The sequence below is a fragment of the Bos grunniens genome, chromosome 15 (assembly GCF_055505025.1).
Source record: "Bos grunniens cultivar Pamir isolate PY7600 chromosome 15, Bosgru_T2T1.0, whole genome shotgun sequence".
Taxonomy (NCBI): domain Eukaryota; kingdom Metazoa; phylum Chordata; class Mammalia; order Artiodactyla; family Bovidae; genus Bos; species Bos grunniens.
Window position 1 is genome coordinate 54381800 of NC_141179.1, and position 21795 is coordinate 54403594.

The following is a 21795-nucleotide window of genomic DNA, read 5'->3' on the forward strand; positions in this document are numbered from 1 at the left end:
ACTGAGATGAATCTGCATTGTTGTTGTGGAAAAGGAATGACACTGTGGACCCTCCTAGTTTTAAGTTGTAGACACTGCTGTAAAATAAGTACAGAGTACGGGCAAGAATCTCGCCTGGAAAATTAATGTGCCTTTTAAGAGAAGATCAAGTAGTCTAAGAGCCAATTCAAGTTTTCTTCCCAAATTATGTAAATGAAAATATATAGAAAAAGGAGGGACTTCTCTGATGGTCCACTGGTTAAGTCTGCATTCCCAGTACATGGGGCCCAGGTTCAACCCCTGGTCAGGGAACTAGATCCTACATGAAACTAAGATTCTTCATGCACGTGGCAATGAAGATCCCTTAGTGCCGCAACTAAGACCCAGTACAGCCAAGTAAATTTTTTTTTAAAAAGACCAAAGAGAAGGATTTCTGGGTTGGACTGATACGCCATATGACTTCATCTCTGAAAAGCCTGCTCTGAGAACTGGTGGTGAAAAGCTTGAGCTGCTGTGATTGATTCTCCATGAATTCATGGCATATTATTTTAGGAAATGGCCAGAACTCTCATCCAAAGGGATTCAGCATCATGTAAAGGTAGACGAAAGCAAACAAACTGAGAGATTCTTTAAGAGATTAAAGAGAAATGAATGCAAAAAAAGAAACCTGCTATGCTGTTGAAGGGCAAAGCTAAACTTGTTAAACTCCAGTCTTACCAGAAACTACTATAAGAAGCACTAAAAGTGGTAACAGAGGCAACCCAAACTGGGGGAGTGTTATCTCGAGTGAGCTGAAAAACAAATTATAGATGGCAGTCACACAAAGGAAACGAACAGACCTGAGAAACTGTACAAGCAGGTTGACTGTGCCTATGGCAGGGCTGCACCTTGGACTCCTCCCTCGACTTAGAGTTTTTGTTGACTGTGAAACAGATAGGGATTTGGTATTGTGAGCATCCCAGTGGGATGCTGAATCCTCATTCCATGTCATTTATCAAAATGATTTAACCAAGATCACAGAAAGGAAGATTTCGAAGTGTGTAGATGAAACAACCATCGAGGAACATTCTGATTGGTTAAGAGTTGAGGAAATAGAGGCAACTCTGCAGACACATAGGAAAATAACTTAGAAGGTAACTTAGGAATGTGTGCTAACTGGAGCAGTCATCCCTAATTCCAACCAGGAAAAGAACTTGAGGAAGATTCTGGATAAGTCTTTGAAATCATCAGCCTTAATATACATTAAAAAATAAACTAGATACTCTAGTATTAGTGAAGGAGTCAGCCGTAATACTGTGATTGATTGAACACTCTTTACATACTTCTGAAATACTCTCTGTAGTTCTAATCCTTAGCTCACAAAAATGATACTCTTAAGTGACTAGAAATAAGAGTGGGGTTATTTAGTCTGGAAGGGAGAAGAAATGTGAAAGAGGTGGGCAACCCATTATAACATGATACAGAGCAGAGGCACTCAGATTTTTTTTATCTGGGAAAGATAATTTTTGGCATTTGACTAAATTTATAAACTATTGCCATTTTATTCCTAAATTTCTTCTTTGTCTCAGAGCCAATGGGATTTTACTTTAAACCTTCATACAGTCTCTAACCTGCTATTGCTTTATTTCTGCTATGCTGAATATGTGCTGTCAGTTCAGTAAGCTATCTTCAGCTAGAAGTTGGCAACAGAAGTGGAGCAAATGGCAGAGACTTTGGAGTCAGACAGACCTGGGTTTAAAAGCTTACCTCCACTACTGACTGTGACTTTAGGCAGGTTACTTCTTCAGTTCCTTGTTTTCTCTTCTCTAAGATAGGATGTTATCACATAAGATAGGCCTTTTATGAACATCAAATAAAATGCTGTTTGAAAAGTGCCAGGACAATGCTTAACATATAATCAGTTTTCTTAATATTCACCCCACTTTTCCTGTTGAAAGTCAGTAAGCGTTTAATGGTAATAATATACTTGAAAGTACCTTCTCTCAGAAAACTCCCTTCAACTTCATATTCTTAACTATATACCCGAGAAAGTATTCCTTTTTCTTTCTCCCTGGCAGACTCATAAGCACCGTTAGCAGTTCTGTATACTCTCTGTCTAAAGTAAAGAAAGGCCAGACCCAGAAAGAAATAACATGAAGAGTAATATCTATATTGCTAGGAAAAAGTAGTTTTAACTGGTATGTTTCAGGCTTTGCTACCGTTTTCAGGCCTTGCAAATTGTTTATAGAGAATGGTAAGCAAATGACCCACCCCCACCCCTTTTTTGAAGGTTAAGATAAGTAGTTTAAAAAATTTCCTAGGAAGCTATGAATGGTTTCCAGGAATTCTAATTACCCATCTCTTCCAGAAAACTGGTAAACAGTGGTTACATTGCTAGATCCCTGCAATTATCTTTACCACAGTTCTTATTCTGCCCCAGTGAAGGGTGCTTTCCTGGGGTAAGTGATGTTTCACTACTTGAGTACCTTTCATCTGAAGAGCTGCAAAATCACTTACAAATATATTTAAAACACACCAATGCACCCATCATTCCATAGCTTATATCACTAAAAATATGTTGAAGGAGTACAGTCGTCTTGGTAATAAAGACTAAGGCAGACAGACATGGATTCTAACATATGAAAGTGGGCAAGTTTTTTTTTTTGAAGTCTCTTTGAACCTTGGTTGTATAAAACAAATAGTAATAGTGATTTTTGTGGGGTTATTATAAAAATGAATGATTAATGTTTGTAAGCCCAGAAAATTCTAGTTGTTTTCCCTATCCTTTCTTAAAATATTGTAATTAAAAAAAAATTTAAGTAATACATATATGTGTTATATATTAATAGTAAGCTCTCCTATCAGACTCACCTAATTGACTGATGCTTCTCTTGTCAACTTTTTCTCATCCACCTTCCATCTTCCAAGGGTTTGTTGAAATTTCTTATTCCTTAGGAGCTCTTGGCTCCTGTGACATTCTCTTCCCTATTATGAGGGGGTTACATTCCTTTCCTTTATTATTGTTACATTTCTCATTGAGGGTGTGTGGAAGGCAGAGGGAGGCATATGCCGAATCTTCCTTGACTTAGAAGCTCCTCATCCCAATTATAGTTCAGAAAATGATTCTTTTATTAAAAATGTTACTGTATATTCAGCGCTAGGGAAGTGGTGGTGCCTCTGCCTGTATGGAGCTTAAGAGTCTGAAGGGGGCTCTAAACAGCTCCACACGTGCGGTGAGGGGGTCTTAGAGGGTGCCACTGGGATTGTGTTTTCCTTGGTTAAGTCAAGTGGTTGCAGAACTGGAAACAGAATAAGAACTCATAAATTTATGACTGAGTACTCAAAATTCCTTTTCTTTGGCGTCCTCACTGCATAAACGTCTCTCCTACCACTGTAACTCATTGCTTCACAGCTTTCTTAATAACTATACCTTCAGGAAAATGGGTGCTTGGTTCTGGTGGTTTGACTGGACTTTTTCTTTCTCAAGCTCCCGACATGTTCTAGCCTCCCAGTGCTGGTTAATAGCTGGACCACTTTGCTTTTATGTTTCTATTTCCTAGAGTTTATAAAGTTTGGGGGCCCATTTCATACTTGAAGTGTGTAATTTATTGTTTCTTTCTGGCTGTTGTTCTGCTTCACCTCTTTAGGTCATTTGGCCTTGAACTCTCCACTGTCATAATTTTTAACACTGACCTAATGAGTTGGGAGAATTTCAGATCCAAGACTTGTGCTAAGAATTTGAATACAGCCAGGAGATTCAGGGAGCAGGTGAGGCTAAGCAGCTCCCCAATCCCTTGACCAGCAGTTTCTTTGCGGTGATTAAGCAATGGGTCAGCTGAGGATTTTCACTTCCCTTCTCATGGGCCTTAAACTAAGACCACTGTTTCTGGAACTGTTCAAAACTGATGGGATCCCTCTGGTGGTGCTCTCTTTTCAGGTGGTACCATTTCCATAATCATATTTGTCTCCTTAAAATATTCTTTTCTTGCTGATTGTATAATGAGCAAGTCTTAGTTGTTAGAGCTATAATTGTGATCATCATTTCAAAGATGATTCCACAACCCCATGGTTTATGCTGTTCAATGTCAGCTGGAAAATTTAAGTCTAACGGACATCTCAGGTGATTGCAAATAGTCCTTAAATCACAGTCACAAAATCATTGTTACTATTATTTATTGCATACAGCAGAAGTTCATAGAGATTTTTTAAAAACTTGCCCACCTTCATATGCTAGGATCCATATTGGTCTGCCTTAGTCTTTATTATTAACCCAAGTGTTCTCCTTCAGTATGCTTTTAGTGACATAAGCTTAAGGAATGATGGATGTGTTGGTGTGTTTCAAATGTAGTTGTAATGGAGTTGTAGCTCTTCCGTTGAAAGGCGCTCACACTTGGTATAATCTGAGGACTCTCTCCACTTACTTCATCTTAAGAAAATGTCTGTCCCTGCATGGTAGGCAGCATGGGATAGTTGAAATAGTCAGGCTGCGGAATCAGACTGACTGGGGTTTAAAACCTCTTGCCTCAGTTGCAAGCTCTGTGCCCCTGGCAAGCTAATCAACCTCTCAGAACCTCTGTTTACCCAACTCTAATGTATGAATGATAGTATTTGTCTCTTAGGTTTGTTATAAGGAGAAAGTGAAGTAATGTCACTGAAATACATGACACATGGTAGATGATCAGTGGATATTTTTAAAACAACTGCATACCCTGACTTATCTATAAAATTAGAAGCTAGCTAAGATGATCTCTAAGGTACATTCCAGCTCTAATAATTTTTTTAATTGGACTATAATTGCTTTACGATGCCAGCTCTAAAAATTTTTGATTCTTTGATTCTCTTTATATGAAAATTGATAAAATGTGTATTTTAAAGATATCTGTCTAGTTATATGTATATTAATAGATATATAACTGCAGAGTCCTTGATTGTCGTGAATTACTGCTTGCAGAATACCCTTTGCTGGACGTGGAAGTGTAGAGAACTAGTGAGCGGGCATTGTACCAGACACTGTCGTGGTTCTCTTATCTAAGTTTGTTCCCTTATTTCAGTCATACCAGACTCCCCTGGAGCTTATGAAGCTGAGTCACCATCCCCACCTCCTCCTTCTCCTTCTCCTGAACCAGTGCTAAAGACTGAGCCGGAGCCTCCTCCTGTCAAGGTAAAACTTTACTGGGATGTGTCCTTTATCACCCAAGAATGAAGCCACTCTGCTGTGTTAGTTCTCTGCTCTACACTTCACATGTGGCAGTAGCTGGCTCCTATCTCATCCTGCTCTCCTGTAGGTGGTACAGAATGGACATTCCCTCTCTTCTCACAGGAAGGGCAAGTTGAGCCATAGGGCATCATCTCAGGAATGTAGCCGAGGTCAATCCTGGGGGCTCTTTAGTTTTTCATGACTTCCAGTTTCAGAGCAGCTGTGCTATCCAACTTCTATTGGCATTATGCACAGTTAAGTGTAGCAGAGTTTGTGAAAGAGTAGAACAAACAACTTTTGTGTCTTTGTTGCTCTTCTAGAAAAGGGCTGCAAATGGGGAAATACAGTTTTCAGTAATCTTCAGCTGGGTCTTGTCTGCATCTTTAAGTGTAAATAATGAAGGATTGAGAAGTTGGGTTTGTTTTTTGTTTTTTTTTTTCTTTATGATTATTAGTTTTCCTTAATTCATTGACTGTCATTTAAATTTGGCACTAAATTCCTCATTAGCTTAAAAGAAAATGGAGTGAAAGGCCAGTGGAGAGAAAAAGAAGTTGGTATAAGTAAACCTTTTTGATACTGAATTAGACAGTTGTAATGTTGCAGTGTCGAGGCTGAACTAGCAGGTATCCGCAGCAAGGCTGGATGCCTCGGAGACCTGCAGTCTAGGGGCCTTCCCTGGGCGCTTCCAGTATCTGCTGTGGCCTTCCGTTAAAGCCCTTACCGCAGTGGTCTGTTTTCCTTGTCTCTCTCCTCCAACTAAGGCTGTTGTCCTATTGGTCTTTTTAACCATGGTGCCTACTCTCTCCAACAAAAGTTTGTTGACTGAATGAACACAATTCTTTGCTCAGCATGCGGCCTCTCTTCTCACAATGAGGTATCAATGAGCATAACTTGTCTGTGGTTGGGCTGGTCCCCTAAAGGGAAATTTGTAGATACCTTGTGTAACTTTTTATCCTCATAAAATATTGGAGGGTGATTGTCAAAAGATAAAAAAAAATTTTGTTCTTCTCTACAGCTTGATTGGTTAGTTTAATGTTGTATCCTCTGATCTTCCTGTGACCTTTTAGGGCTCTGATGGAGAAAACAAAAGAAAACGAAAACGTGTGCTGAAATCTAAAACCTTTACAGATGAGGAGGGCTGCATGGGTAAGAAAAAATGTTGGCTCCAGGGATAGAGTTATGACCGTAGAGAGCACCTTAATCCCTCACAGAGCAGGGCGCCTCATCACCATGTGATGCTGGCTGCTTGGCTGTGGCCCACACTGAGTGGCTGAGTCGGGGAACACTGCAACTACAGAGTACCTGCTTCCTGTTTGTTTCATACACTTGAGATCTTGGATAAAAGTTGCAGCGTCTCTGGTTGGGGAATTTCTTGATCTGTGGCGTGGAGGGGAAAATAGCCATTTTGCCTACATGTGAGATTGTTGTGAAGATTCACGTGAAGTAATAGATTTAAAAAAACACTTTCAAGGTGAAAACCACAATACCAACTTTAAGTATTATCAAAGACACTGAGAAACAAGTGGGGTTGTTTTGAACGTTTATTTTATACATTTGAACTGTGGAAAAGAGGCTCCTGCAGATGATTGGACTCTGAAGAGAGTGTCAGGAGTCGTCTTCGTATTTTGTCCCATTTGTTGTTTAGAGGGGTATGACTTCCATATCACTTCCTGTGTGTTTCCTGTTTTGTAAGTCATGTTAGATAAAAGCATGTTCCTTTTACAGAGATGTAGAGGGAAAATGCAATTCAGGCTTTGAGTCATCACTTGAGTCCCGATGAAATGTTAAAATCCTGGTACTATCTTTTGTGTTTGTGATGAGTTGTGGGTTTAGGCTCTTCAACCTCTTGTTAGGGAGGTGGCCCTTAAGTGTCATTTCTTTTTTCCTGTGGCATCTGCCACACCTCAGCTCTTGTAGAGAAGTATTTTTTCCCTTTCTTGATTTTCCTTTTCTGGTTCACATTTTTGTCTTAAAAAGGTTTAATTGACTATGAAGAATCAACTTTTCCAAACAGTGTGCTTGTTAAAACTAGTGAAGACATCTCATTGACCTTGAGCCTCTCTGGTTCCCTACCTCACTCAGCTGAAAAGGCCTCTGCCACTTTCACTGTAGCATATGCTTGGGGAGTAAAATTCCTCACACAGGACATTTTGGTCTTTGCAGTGCCAACTTTCTCGTGAGCCTATGAATTCTGGACTTTGGTCTTGTTTTATTTGTTTTTGCTTTCAATCTTCTAGTCATGAATTTCAAGCCTCTTGGTTTGTTAGTGGTAATTTATGTATTTACTATTGAATTTTTTTATTCGTTTTCATTTTAAGAGGACAGAAGCATCAGTGCTAGTTTTTTCCTCCTGCTACCCCAAAAGAAAAGCATCAAAAATACCTTTATAAGAGTTCATTGGGGATTTGTGGCTAATTACATATTGCTTTGTTCAAAACACAGTTCTCAAGTTTTGGCCAGGTATGGGATGTGAACTTTTTTGTACTCCTGTCTCCAGACAGGACTATTAAGAGCCTTGGATGCAACAATGAAAACTGTGCTCACATAGCACATTTTTTTTGAAAAGTTTTTATTCCAAACTCAACTTAATGAATCTTGGCTCCTGTAACCAACAAAAGAGTTCTGCTTTTCTCTCTGTGCTCAGACTGTTCCAAACGTACCAGCTCAGGGGGCTTGTCCTGCCCTGTGCTGGATCGCAGTTATTCTGTAGATTTAAAAAGCTGATCTTTCCCTTTCTGTAAGTTCACTGCAGGGACTGGGGAGTTGGGCCCCTGAGATATGTGTGGGGTAGACTTCTGGACAGGGTAGATTTATAAGAGCAAAACAGTTGAGTGGAAAAGAATTCTGTTACCCCCACAAACTGGGCCTTTTTTTTTTTATGGCAGCCCAGAAAAGTGGCATGTTGTTCAGCTAAAATAAAGGTCCTGTATTTTTAAGTTGAAATCTCCTTTGTTCTGTAGTTTGAAGTAGCTACAGCTTTGAATATAGAAATGCTCCTTTTAGCTCTTAAGGGCTATACCAAGTGTTCTGCTTAAGAAATTCTGTTGATGCTGCCCTGACTGATTTTTAACTCCTTTAAGCAATGGATTGCACAGAACTGGCAATGAGACAGCCAGTACCAGTTTAATACAGAATATAGCTTATGGAGGAGCAAGTTTTGTAGTAAGTCATGTCTTTTCTGTATGTGTAGATAGATGGCTCTTTGGACTTGCCTGATTTGAGATATTGAGTAAACAGCTCATAATTTTGTTCCAAAATCCAGTTATGTAGTATTTTGGCATCAGAATGGGGATGATGTTCTGCGATCATAATTGTTGCACTATAGGCCTACCATGGAAGTTCTCTAAATAATCTGAGAGCAACATTTCTTACATTTTGCTGAGTATATACATTACTTGAAGATCTTGCCAGATTTCAAATTCTGATTCAGTAGGCCCTGGGGGTAGGACTTAAGATTCTGTATTTCTAATAAGCTCATGGGAGATGCTAATGCCTCTGGTCTGGGAAGCCTTAAGGCCTCCAAGAATGCTCAATATATATTTTAAACTTTTTAGTGTTTATGTAGTCTCCAAGTTGGCAGGAGTCACCCAAAGTGAATTCTAGGCTCTTGAAAGTAATGATAAATCCTAGGAACTCTTGCGGGGTGGGGGTGGGAGGACGACTGTTAATTACGCAACCTTAATAAGAATAGACGGATAAGGTGAAGGAATACTCCACTGCTAGAGCCAGTTGATCTCCAGCATGGCCGATGAGGGGAAAATATAGCATTAAAGAGAGCTTGCCAGAGATTACTGGATGTATTTGTACTTTCTCTGAGGCAGCAGATGACCTTTTACAGGGAAGCAACGAACAGTGATTCTCAAGGTGTGGCCCCCAGACCAGCAGCATGTCAGTATCACCTGGGAACATGTTAGAAAAGCAAATTCTCAGGTCTGCCCCAGACCTACTGAATCTAAACACTCTGGAAATAAAGCCCAGCCATCCATGCTTAAACAAGGCTTCAAGTAATTCTGATACACATTAAAATTGGAGGTTAGGTAAGTGACATACTAGGTATTAGAACACAGGTGTATTTGATTCCAAAGTCTATGCCTCTAGAACAGTTTGACTGACATATTTTATTTGAAAGAAATGATCAATAATTGAGAGCTTGAAACTATCACTGTTCCTTAATGGGAAAAAAAAATACCTTTCACTTTGCTCACTTGAATATGTATTATGCATATTATGTATATGCATGTATATGCATATTACTCTGTTCCGCTAAGAAAAGGAGTTCTCCGGTTTTTCATCATGTGCTGAGAAAGGGCTTAGGTGGTGTTGGTTGTGCAGCTGCTGCATCTCTCTAAAGTCACAGGAGGGTGGCATTGTACTGTTTCTTGTGGTTGCCGTGCACACTGCAGTAGTACTGAAGAACCTCGTCGGTTCTGGAACATCATTGTTGGAAGCCACTGTCTGTGCCTGTGCCCTGGGGGCTTTCTTATAGTGACTCCTCACTCATGTAGATTTTTTTAAAGTTTCCTGTAGGAAGAATTCAGTGAATATTTTGGTAGGAGAAAAGGCAAAATATGCCCTTGGCCGACAGGGAGTAAAAGTACTGGTAACTTTCTCATTTTATCATCGTCTTTCCTTAAAACTATCAGGTTTGCCATCTGATTGAGTTTGCCTGAGATAGTGTCTTCATGATGCAGACCACTGCTAAATCTTGGGTCACTGAGAACCAAGAACTGCACAAGGGAGGAACTAGCTAATCTCCAGTTCTCTGTACTTAGGACACGTGGAGCCTCGTGACATCAGGGCAGGGCTAGCCAGGAGGTACCATGGCAGTGAGCCTAGCTAGGCAGGACGGGGACTAGCAGGTGGAACCGAGACTAAGAGCGGGAAAACCAGAGGTGGCAATGGCAGCACTGTGGGTCAGGAGGTGAGACTGAAGAAGTCAGTGAGAGCGTGGAGGTAGAAGCAAGTGTTTGAGATTGGAAGCAGACGGTTCTCATACAGGGTTCAGGCAGTTAGCTAGCACAGACCAAGGCCCAAATGCAGGATTTGGGCAATCAAATGATATGGGCCCACTCAAAGATGGGACACAGCAGTGACAGGATAGGGGTAATGTTGATTTTGAGCCACAGCTCAGGCCTGTGAGCTCAAGATACTGCCTCCAGCCTGAGGTGGGATCTGATCTCCCAGCAGTATTAAGCTGTGGTGATCGGTGAGCACACCTCTCTTGGTCAGTGGGACTGAGGGGATTGGAGTGAACCAGACAGCTTATTCTGTCTCGAGAGCAGTGTTCTAAATGACTCAACCCACTCATATCCTGTTTTTCCCCTCGTTCTACCAGTGACTGAGAAAGTCTACGAGAGTGAATCCTGCACAGATAGTGAAGAAGAGCTTAAGATGAAGACTTCCTCTGTCCATAGGCCTCCTGCCATGGCTGTGAAAAAGGAACCCAAAGAGGAACGAAAGGGCCCAAAGAAGGGAACTGCTGCTATGGGCAAAGCCAATAGACAAGTGGCCATTACTGGCTTCTTCCAGAGAAAGTGAACTGCCATCTCTGTTAGGTCAGAGATGTGGTGTGGTCAAGGGACAAGCCCAGGACGTACAGACTCTCACTTACTGTGTAAGTTCATCCAGCGCCTCGCCTCACCTGTGTCAAAAGACTGTTCTTCCACCCTGTAAGGTTTATACGGCTTCTGGTTTTCAGCAAAAAAGAAATCACCTGGACGCAAGAGGCAAAAGAATACTTAAAAAGCTGTTACCTTCTAATGACATTTTTTAAGCACAATTTTGACCTGTCCAGGAGAAGGTTTCACTCCAAAAATATATTGGAACAGGTTTCTGAATTATCACTGAAGCCATTAGTGGCTAATCCACTGTGTCCTACCCATCCTTTGCCCTTACCCATCCATGTGTGGCTCAGGAAGTGATCCTCCTCGTTCTTTTGTGCTCCGTGGACTTATGCAGGTATTTTTTTATCCCTGAATTTTACTGGGTGTGTCTATCATCCCCCTACCCTCCCTTCCCCACTACCACCCTTCTGTGTGAAGTATTTTCTGTAAGTCTTTTAAAGCTTGGACTAAGGCTGAAACAAAAATCTGCCTGTAATCCTCTTTTCCTCCATTATAAAGTACACTGACACACCTGGCCACAGACCAGCATGTTACTTGTGTTCTAGCCCTTTCACAAAAGCTCTTACTCTCTAGACCTTTACTTGCAATTAGTGGTTAGGGAAAAGCCTGAGGCAGAGCACAAATAGAAAGTCATGATGTATTCAACCCCCAGAAATTACTTAGAGTCAGCACTGATGATATTAGAGGACTTGTCATGTTGCTGGCGGAGGGTGTGCTGTATATTGCTCTTTGTGATTTTTGTCTCCTCTCCGCTCTCCCTTTCCCACTGTCAAGACGTAGAGAGGGAAACCCACACAGTGAAATGAAGGCTAAAAAGAGAAGTCCCTTCTTACACACAGTGTACGACAGTTAAGTAAAATTTCTCCTCTTCAAGGAACCTGAATATTAGAAACAGCAGTTTTCCAGAAAGGTAATGAGAAAGAGGTAAAGCACCTTGGCTGTCAGTGTCGCTCCTCTGTAGTTTTAACTCCCCACGTGCTTAAAAGTAAAGGTTCCCCAAGAAGAGATGGAGAGAGCCAAGTCATTGGTACATCTCAACATTTTCATTTTTTATTCGTGGAAAATCATTTATTTAGTGAAAACTTGGAAGCAACTTCCTGTATGGCTGGACAGTGAGCTTGGGGGGTGGAGGTGGTGTGGTCGACCTTGCACAGTGAGCTCCAAGGAGAGGGAAGGAATGCAGGCTCAGCTGCTGGCCTGACTCATGACTAACAGAGGAGGGATGTCTGACTTGCCTCTTCTCCATCCACCTTTGCCTGGTGTATGTTGTAAGTGATGCAGTCAGCCATCTACTGTTTAAGGTTAGGTTTGTGACTGACCTTTAATTAATAGGAGCTTCTTTAAGCAACTGTCATCCAGGCCCCTCCAGCCAGGCACCCCATGGACTTGATTAAAACCAGAGGTTTGGGAGATGAGTCCCGGCGATATGTCTACAACTTGAGAAGACAGAGGCTTTGTGAGCAAGCTGAGTAAAGGTTGACATATTCCAAACCTCTTTCTTTTTAAAACGTAAAAGGACAGAGAGAAGGCTGGAAGGGCTGAACTTAAACCTTTACAAAAAAATATCTGGAGAGGAATCCCTTTTAAATGGTTATTTTTGTCATTGCCTCTAGTCATTTTTCTAACTAGAAATGGAAAATTAAAAAAGCAACAATCCAGTCGTTTTTTAAAAAATTACATTGGGATCTCTAATAAAATCACATTTCGAATTGGAAACCTCTGGTGCTGGTGGAGTTCTGTCTTTGCAAGGATAATGCAAATCCTGTGATCACTGTGCCCAGTACGCTGCCTACACTCTGAGCCGTCTGTGAGGCTTGGTAAGTAGTAAGTACTGGCTGTTTTTTTCTTTTTGTAAAAAAAAACAAAAAACAAAAAAAAAACTACCATGTTATTCACATGAGTTAAATAAATTTGAGAAGTTGTTTTAAAACAGTGCTTCAAACTGAGTGTCTGATGAGTCTGTTACTTGACAGGACAGCAAGAGTGTATGCAATTATTCAAACTCTGAACAGGAAGAAGGCTGGTTTTCAGTTTATATTGTTAAAATAGCATACCCATAGTCTGAGATGGACAAGTTATTTGCTGTCTTCATCACTTTTCAGCCCTGTGGGAAATCTTAGTTTCAGCCAACCTCATGTTTTAGTTCCTTGAGAAGAAATTCTTGTCCTGATCCTGCACATTGTGTTAGTCTGGCTTCACTACTTGCTGGCTGTATGACCACGGGCAGATTTCTAAACCTCAGGTTCTTTATCAAACTAGAGCTCAGACAAGTTACCGTGGATTGTCAAGGGTGAAGTAATTTATATACAGAATAAATTCAGAACACGTAGGTGCTTTGCAAATGATGGCTTCCTTCTTGATGTCATAAATGATGCAATTAGCCACCAGCTTCCTGAAATGTTATCGAGGATATGACCCAGATGTTACACTCTTTCAAAATCATCATTCTGGCTGTAAATGTAGTCAAAGAGGGAACGAAGATTGTTATACTGTTTTATGCAAGGTTTTAGAGAGTATATTTTCCTACTGAGAGAAAGTAAGATTCACAAATGACTATCTTTACTATTCATGAAGACATTGTACATCACGTCAGGCTTCTGTCGTGACCACTAGACTATAGAATCCTAGAAATTCTATAGAAATCCTAGTTTCTTCTACTAGTTGTCCTCAGGAACTGGTAGAAGAAATAAGGAGGTAAAATGAAATTGCAGCATCATATGGTGAGTGCAGTTGTAAATGAGCACAGGGTCTTCTGAGAGCCCACGGGAGGGCGGGTGTTGGGGAAGTCTTCCCAAAGGAGAGAAAACTAAGCAGTTTTTCTGAAGGATGAGTAGGATTCTACCAGGCAAAGATGAAAGGATTTTTTCCAGGCAGAGGAACAGGACTTTTAGGGGGAAAGGAACTGTTAGAATTTGGAAATAGGGAGGAAAATAAACCGAGAAGCGAAGTCGGGGTCTTGCTAAGGAATTTGGATTTTATTTGAAAACTGTGGGGGCCAATTGAAGAATTTTAAGAAGAGTAACATTAGAAGTTGATGTTTGTTTAAGCATGACAGCTGGCATTGTCTTTGATTTTGTGTGCCATATAGGGAGTGTTTCTACCCATGCTCGCACGTTGTATCTTAGTTCTAGTGATATTTAAAGTTCTGATGGAATTAAAAGTGTCCTGGTTAAAGTACGACTGCTTAATTCTGGCAGTCGGGATAGGCAGCTGCAGTATTTTCCCTTGTCTTCCTGCATCAACACAACTTTCTCTAGCAGAAGTGATTTCAAGTTTTTAAAAAGTGATTTTAAAAAACTGGTAGTTCTCCTCTGACATCTCAGTGATATGTGGCTCTGCTCATTTCCCTGAAAAAAGCAGAGGACGAGTGGAACAGTTCTATTCCTTTTCTTTGTTTCTCTAAGAAGACATTAGTTATTATACAGGAGAGAGCTGAAGAGAAGGGCCATATAAGGAAACGAAATAGTTGCTCCAGGACCTGAGTAGAGTGAGTGCATAATAACATATTTGCCAGAAACGTACTCTGTGTCAAGACTCGTTTTGGTAAACTTGTCTCCTTTCATTGGTTCTGGGACCTCAGTATGCTGTCATGCAGCTTTTTACCACCATGAAACATTCTGGGGCTGCCTCGTTTTGTTGGGAAAAGGCAGTGTTGCTTTCTGAATTATTACCCTGGCGGCTCTGTAAATCAGCCCATGTTGTCACCATGCCCTCTCTGAAGGGCACATTGTACCCAAATGACTGCATTTAGGATTGACTCTTGCCACTCCCTGCTGCTTGACACTTCTCACCACTTGTATCTGTGTCCAGTTTTTTTTCGTGTGTTCTTAAGTGTGGGCCACCCACAGATTGCCACCCAGGCTCTTGAGCCTGAGAAACTTGGGAAGGCTTCTGATCCAAACCCACCTTAACTCTAGAATTCCCCTTCATTTCAACCCCTAACTATCGTCTGGCTCCTCCACCACCTCTGCCCTTCTTTTTTCTCATTTGCTTTTTGCCAGACTTCTTGTTTTTTGAGGCTTCACTTTGGCTTCCCCCTCCCCCCTTTTTTTAACACTCAAAGTTCTTCACGGCTAGTCTTTTTTTCAGTCCTTTAGGCTTGCTTTCTCAAGGTTCTTATGTCTTCTACTGAACTGCTCATGAAGAATGGGAAAAAATCACATTGTTCAGTATCTGCTTTGGTCATTCAAATCCAAAGGGTCAGGGAGTTGTTGAAGAATAGTTATATTTAGTCCTAGATAAGGTACTTGAGGGATTGCAAGAGCTCAGAGGTTAGCATTTTGGAGTGGAGCACACGCACACTAAAGAGCATTGTATAGCAGCTGAGATGGTGCTTAGGTGAGGGGCAAGAGGGACTTAATTCAGAACAGAACCGGGATAATCATAATGGGCAAAATCCATAGTCCCATGTAAAGAATAACAGGATTTAAGACAAGAAACAGGCTGAGGGAGGCTCACCATTTTAGTGGATTTTTCTCTAGCTGTTTGAACATGACTATTTACATAATCATGGTGTAAGTAAACCATGATCAAGTGAATCCTTACTGGGGTTATTTCTGCCCTACCTTAAAAATGAGAATATTGACAAGATAGCAAGCATGTACCCAGGGTTATTCAAAAGGCAGGATCTACATATATTGGATCAGTGTAAATTCAACTCAGTTTTGCACACACACAACAATTTTGACATACTGGGGAAGCAGGAAGCTGTGATGGAAGCAACACAAGTTGGGAGGCAGTGGGCCTGGATTCAAACCCTGTGCCAGGCACTGACATCAAGTGAGGTACTCATCTTCCAAGAACTTGTTTCTTCATCCTTAGAATGAGCTATACCATCTACACTAAAGGGTTGTTTTCAGGCTCCAATAAAATGATGCATGGGCAGTTAGTCCCTAGTGTTTTGACATGCATACTGTGCTAAGTCGCTTCAGTTGTGTCTGATTCTTTCCAGCTCTATGGACTGTAGCCCGCCAGGCTCCTCTGTCCATGGGGTTCTCCAGGCAAGAATACTGGATTGGGTTGCCATTTCCTTCTCTAGGGGACCTTCCTGACCCAGGAATCAAACCAGCATCTCTTATGTCTCCTGCATTGGCAGGCGGGTTCTTTACCACTGGCATCACTGGGGAAGCCCCATTTTGACATATATTTAGCTAACACAAGGGCTTCCCTAGTGGCTCAGCTGGTAAAGAATCTGACTGCAATGAAGACCTGGGTTTGATCCCTGGGTTGGGAAGATCCCCTGGAGAAGGGAATGGCTCCCTCTCCGGTATTCTGGAGAATTCCATGGACTGTATAATCCATGGGGCCGAAAAGAGTCGGACACGACTGAGCAACTTCCACTTCCACTTTAGCTAACACAAAACAGGACACCTACTGTGTGGCAGGTACTGTTCCAAGAATGTTGAATGTATTAGCTTTTTTTAAAATTGAGGTATAGTTGATATATAATATTAGGTATACAATATAGTAATTCACAATTTTTAAAAGTTTTAGTTTATAGTTATAAAATATTTGCTATGTTCCCTGTGTTGTAAATCCTTGTGGCTTACTTATTTTATATTAGTAGTCTGTACCTCTTAATCCCCTATTCCTATCTTGCCTCTTCCTCCCAGATATATTAATTCTTAATCCTCACAGCAACCCTAAGAGACAAGTTTTTTTTTTTTCTTCCCATTTTACACATGAGGAAACTGAAACAGAAATAATGCAACTTGTTCAAGATCACCGAGTCAGCAAGTGACAGGCAGGCTATCAATCGTGACAATTTGGCTTCAGTGCCTGCAGCCTTAACCCTATGCTATACCACTTTGGGCTCTATATTAGCTCACACTTCCATACTGCCTGATTATGATTCATGTTCATTTTTACAAGTGAAAATACAGCTAGGTTGTTCAGATCCCAGGCTGTCAGATTTGAAGGTGATCTTACTGTTTATCCAACTCAACCACCCATCTTCTGCCTGAGTCCTCTCTACAGCATTCCTGCCAAGTGGTCTTGAATTTATAAACAAAGATTCAATTATGTTCAGTATACCATACTTACTAAATTACATAGTTAGATAAGTAAACTAATAAATGTTAGGAAGAATTTAAAGAGAGGCTAGAATAAAATTTTATGATTAATTTTTAGATCATCAGGAAATTCTTCTGAATCGAGCATAGTTTCCTAAGTAATTCATTTAGTTGCTTTTAGTCTAAATCAAGAATGCTGTTTTTCCTTGGAAAAGATTGTCCAATTCTTGGCCTTGCCTTTGACTTAACCTCTGTAAGAAAATCAAAAAATTTGGCTTTTTTTTGCCCTATTGAAGCCATGTTGAGTTCACAGGTAGTAAAGTGGCTTCAGGATGCGTGTTAGCCTCTGATGGCTCTGGATTAGACCAAGGGAGTCTTCCTCAAACCAGGTTTTCCTAAAAGATATGTGATGATTGCATAAACAGCATAATCTGGTATTGTGGGTTGTTTTTTTTTTAGCCTCTCCTGGTATAGGAGGTACAGGAAGCAGAACCATTTTCCTGAAACCATGAAGCCTGATAGGAGAGTTTCCCTTCTCCCTCTTAGTTATATTCCACCTTTTTGTGTTGCTTCACTTGATCTTATTTCACCCTTGTGATAAACCTCAAGGTTTTTCTCTCCCTTGTTTTGTAGAAAACAAGCCCAGGTCATTTATCAAGTATGCTTAACCCCACTCCCAGTAAGGAGGTGGACTAAGGCTAGAACCAAGGTCTTCAGACTTCACATCATGTAACTTTTCCACTGTAGAGCAACTGCTAAGAAGAATGTGTTGGTCTTCTCATGAATGTGCCTTGAATGAATGCTTACTGATTTGCCCAACAGTCATGGTGGCTGCTATGAAAGACAAAGGAAAACCACATCCAAGTTCTCTGCTTCCTGGAACTGAAAGTCATTGTAAAGGCCAAACATGTATGTATGTCTTGTGCATCTCATAGACTTCTGTCAAAAGTTTACTGTGTGCTAGATGCTGGGGATACAAAGATGAATTTCTTGACCTTGAGGAATTAGTGGAGGGAGAGACATAGACAAATAGTTAAAATATGCTGTAATGATAAAACACTAGTGCTTACTGTCAGAGAAGGCAATGGCACCCCACTCCAGCACTCTTGCCTGGAGAATCCCAAGGACGGAGGAGCCCAATAGGCTGCAGTCCATGGGGTCGCTAAGAGTCAGACACGACTGAGCGACTTCACTTTCACGCATTGGAGGAGGAAATGGCAACCCACTCAAGTGTTCTTGCCTGGAGAATCCCAGGGATGGAGGAGCCTGGTGGGCTGCCGTCTATGGGGTCGCACAGAGTCGGACATGACTGAAGTGACTTAGCAGCAGCAGCAGCAGTCCTTACTGTGGGCCAGAATTTGTGCTAGATCTATTTTCTTTAATCCTCAGAACACTTTTCATCAACAAATGATACAGAGGCTCAGAGTTTAAATGATTTGGCCAGTAAGTGGCAGAGGTGAGATGCATTTGTTTTCAATAATAAATTTATAATGAAAAATTGGAGGAACTAGAATACTTGAGTGACTGCGATTAGCAAACCTGTATAGGAAGCTGATTCCCTGTCAGATGGATGTGTGGGCCAATGTGGAGGCTGGAACAAAAGGAGTAAAATTAATTATAACTTCAGAATTGTCAGATAGAGATGACCTTACTGGTGGTTCAGGTCACTAAATCTTTTGGCTACAAGTCCCTGCATCTGTCTTTACATAAGGGGAACCACACGAGTGGACTATACATTAGGCTGGAAGGCTACATCTCTCCAGCTGGCCTGGGAGGACAGCCAGAGTTTAAACTCTAGGCTTTCTGACTTGAAACCTATTTTCTTTCCACTGTGTCATGTCCTCCCTCCGCTGCATGAAGGAAGTATGTGCCCACAGTCGGTGTGGGCCCAGAGAAGGGTTGTCTGTGACTGCCTTAGGGATTAAGGGTTCACGGGATAAAGTTCTTAGTAAACTAAGAATAAAAGTTTGTCAACTGGGAAAGTGAAGAGCACCCCAGGCGAAAGGAACAGGACATATTACATAAGAGGCATAGACCCATGGGAGAGCACAGAGTGTTAATGGAGTCTCAAAGGGTCAGATGGAACTGAGAACACAGACACAGGTGGTTTAGCGAGGGACGGAACAGTGGGTTTTGAGACAAGTAGGCAGAGGCCACATCACAGAGGCTTGCTGAATAGTCTAGACAATAGGCAATAGAAAGCCATTGATAAATTGTAACATCTGAGATTCGTACATTAGAAAAATCACCTTTTGTAGCCTGAAGGGAGAATCACCAATCTGAAATAGGTCATAAATCAAAGCCAAACGGCACCTGTATCTTGAGATTGAACAAGCAGACGAACACAATATGAAACTGGATTTAGTTTAGTTTCAGGCAAATTTCTGTGATCCCCTTGGAAACTCAGGACAGGAGAGGATTGGGGTGACTTCAAATGTGGCCTGAGTAGCCTTTTGCTGGGTCATCTCATGCTTGGAAATCCTCCGGCTTTTGCCTGAGCCATGGTCCTCGTTAAACCATGGAGATGGGATTGGTTCCACGGTTCCACTAAGGAACCATGTAGGCCATTCTCTGACGCACGAACACACACTCTGATTTAGACCTGGAACTGACTGTATCTCCCTGGAATTTTCTGGGCCAAAATGACCCACAGTCCCAGACTGGTCAACTAAACTCATCTCCTATGAATAATGAATAAATGTGACTAAGGTTGTATTTATTGTACACCTATTACACCCAGGTGCTTTCATATACTTTATCATTTACTCATGATTTTGTGAAATGTAGATATCAGCCCAATTTTGTGAATTAAGAAATTAAGAGAGGCTATCTGGCTAGCCTTGGCAGAGCTGGGGTTTGAGGGGCAGACTGAGGGTCCCATCACCATCCTCTCCTGACCATCTTGCATATTGTAACGAGGGTTCACATCAGGCACTCACTGAACAGCCATTATGCTCGGGACTGGACAATGATAGGCTTCTACTCTAGCAGTGAGGAGTTTTGGCTGCAAACTCCTAGGTTTACCCTAAAATAGGGGACCAGCTATCCTGAAGCCTTTGCATGAAGCCCCCACCCTTACTTAAAATTGTGTGTAACTCACGGCTTGAGTTGCGTAACTTCTTAGCCAATGACACATTAGAAGCAGCCGAGCAGCCTGAAAGTGTCACTTTTTGCTTTCAAGCAAGTGGATGTCACTTCTTGGTTTTGTATTAATAGAAAGTACTTGGATTTTAGAGTTGAGAAAGACTGGAGCTGAATGCCCATTCATTACCAGTGTGAATTTTCAGAAGTCATCGGACTTCCCTGAGCCTTGATTTGCTCATCTGTAAGATGAAGATAATATCAGTATCTACAAGCAGATCAGTATGAGGAAGAGAGACCAGGAAGTGTCCAATTCATAGTGTTTGGTCAGTAAATAATTATCATTATTTTCAAAGCAGTGCTTTGGATTTTAATCTTACCTGTGTGAGAAAAGTGAGTTGTCATCCTTCATTTGTTTTTCAACTAACCTTTGTTATAGACAACACATCGGCCTATCACATCTGATGCTCTGCCGAATTAGGAGAGAGTGTTCAAGTGGTCAGCCTTGTGATTCTGATCACCTGTCCCTCTCAGTGGGCTGACATGTCCTTCTGTATACGTTCCGAACTCTTGTTTCAACCACACTTCTACTTGAAACGGTTTAGAGGAAAGCCAGGGGTCTGAGTACACATTCTATGTCTCCAAAATCAGGCATCAGAGGGCTCTTTTATAAGTGAAAAGTAAACAGATCTCCGGCAGTGAAGAGGCCTCCTCCTGCCTGCCCCAGTGATGGGGGCTGGGGTGCTCATAGTCATGCCTGCAGTGTGAGCCCATCTGTTTTTTCTGTCCGCCTCCTGAGTACTGTCCCCTCGCGGTTTGCATCATTCCCAGATACGAGCCAACTCCAACCTCCTCAATCCACTTGGTCAATAACTGTCTTATTTAAACACACTCCCTCTCTCTTTGGGCGCCAGATGTGAAGTTTCAAGGCAGTAGAGGCCAGGCTGGCTAACGCCGGGACACCTGCTTCAGCAGGCAAGCCAGTCAGCTGCTGCTTCTGATGATGTTGGCCCTTTTTCATGGACTTCATGAGGGTTTCACCCCACCAAGCACACACACAGGCAGCTGAAGGAGCCTCATAAATTATGGTTTTGTTTGTTTACTTAGGGCAGGCAGCGTGGTGTAGTGGAAAGAGCCTGCACTTGGAAGCAGAAAACATGGGTTTGAGTCCTCGCTGCTTATGGGATTTTGTCTTCAGAGTACCTCTTTCCTCACAGATATATAACACCTGAAATGATGATAAGTGCTATTTGTTTATCTGCTTATCTCCTCCACCACAGTGTAGTCAGTCCTAGGAGGTCAGGGCCTACTTTGGCCATAGTTCCATCTCCAGCACCTAGGACAGTGCCTGGAACATAGTAGGCTCTTAGAGAAGATTTCTTAAATGAATGAATTCTAAAACTACCTCTTCCACTCACTGGCCATGCCTTCTGGGGAAAGTCATTTTATCTTCCTTGGGCCTTCATTCTGTCAGCTGTAAAATGAAACCATTAGATTGCTATTCCTGATGCTCTAAGATGATAAGAGTTCATTCATTTAAAAAAGTTACTTTGGCACTTCCTGGTGGTCCGGTGGCTAAGACTGCACACTCCCAAAGCATGGGGCCTAGGTTCCATCCCTGGTCAGGGAACTAGATCCCACATGCCAAAACTAAGAGTTTGCATATGCTGCAACTAAAGATCCTACATGCTGTAACTAAAGAACCCAAACATGCCACAATGAAGACAGAAGATCCCATGTACTGCTACTAAGACTGGGTGCAGCCAAATCTATATCTCTCTCTCTATATATATATATATATAAGTTACCTTGTGTCTCTGGGATGGGCACTCTGCCAATCCCTGAAAATATACAGTCATGAATGAGTCAGAACCTGCCCTCATAGAGTTTTGAAAGGGAGAGGCGACCAAATAAATTATGGCAT

At 41.6% G+C, this 21795-nt stretch overlaps 1 protein-coding gene across 5 annotated transcripts in view; it reads left to right on the forward strand.

The window, feature by feature from the left end:
* Window positions 1-12721, forward strand: part of POLD3 (DNA polymerase delta 3, accessory subunit) — a 44739-nt gene extending 32018 nt beyond the window's left edge. For all 5 annotated transcript variants that reach the window (XM_086340794.1, XM_086340790.1, XM_086340791.1 and 2 more), the window contains exons 10-12: window positions 5010-5119; window positions 6223-6301; window positions 10491-12721. In XM_086340794.1, coding sequence (XP_086196920.1) covers window positions 5010-5119; window positions 6223-6301; window positions 10491-10693 — 392 coding nt within the window. In that variant the 3' untranslated portion in view covers window positions 10694-12721. The remainder of the gene's footprint in view (window positions 1-5009; window positions 5120-6222; window positions 6302-10490) is intronic.
* The last annotated feature ends 9074 nt before the right edge of the window (window positions 12722-21795 follow it).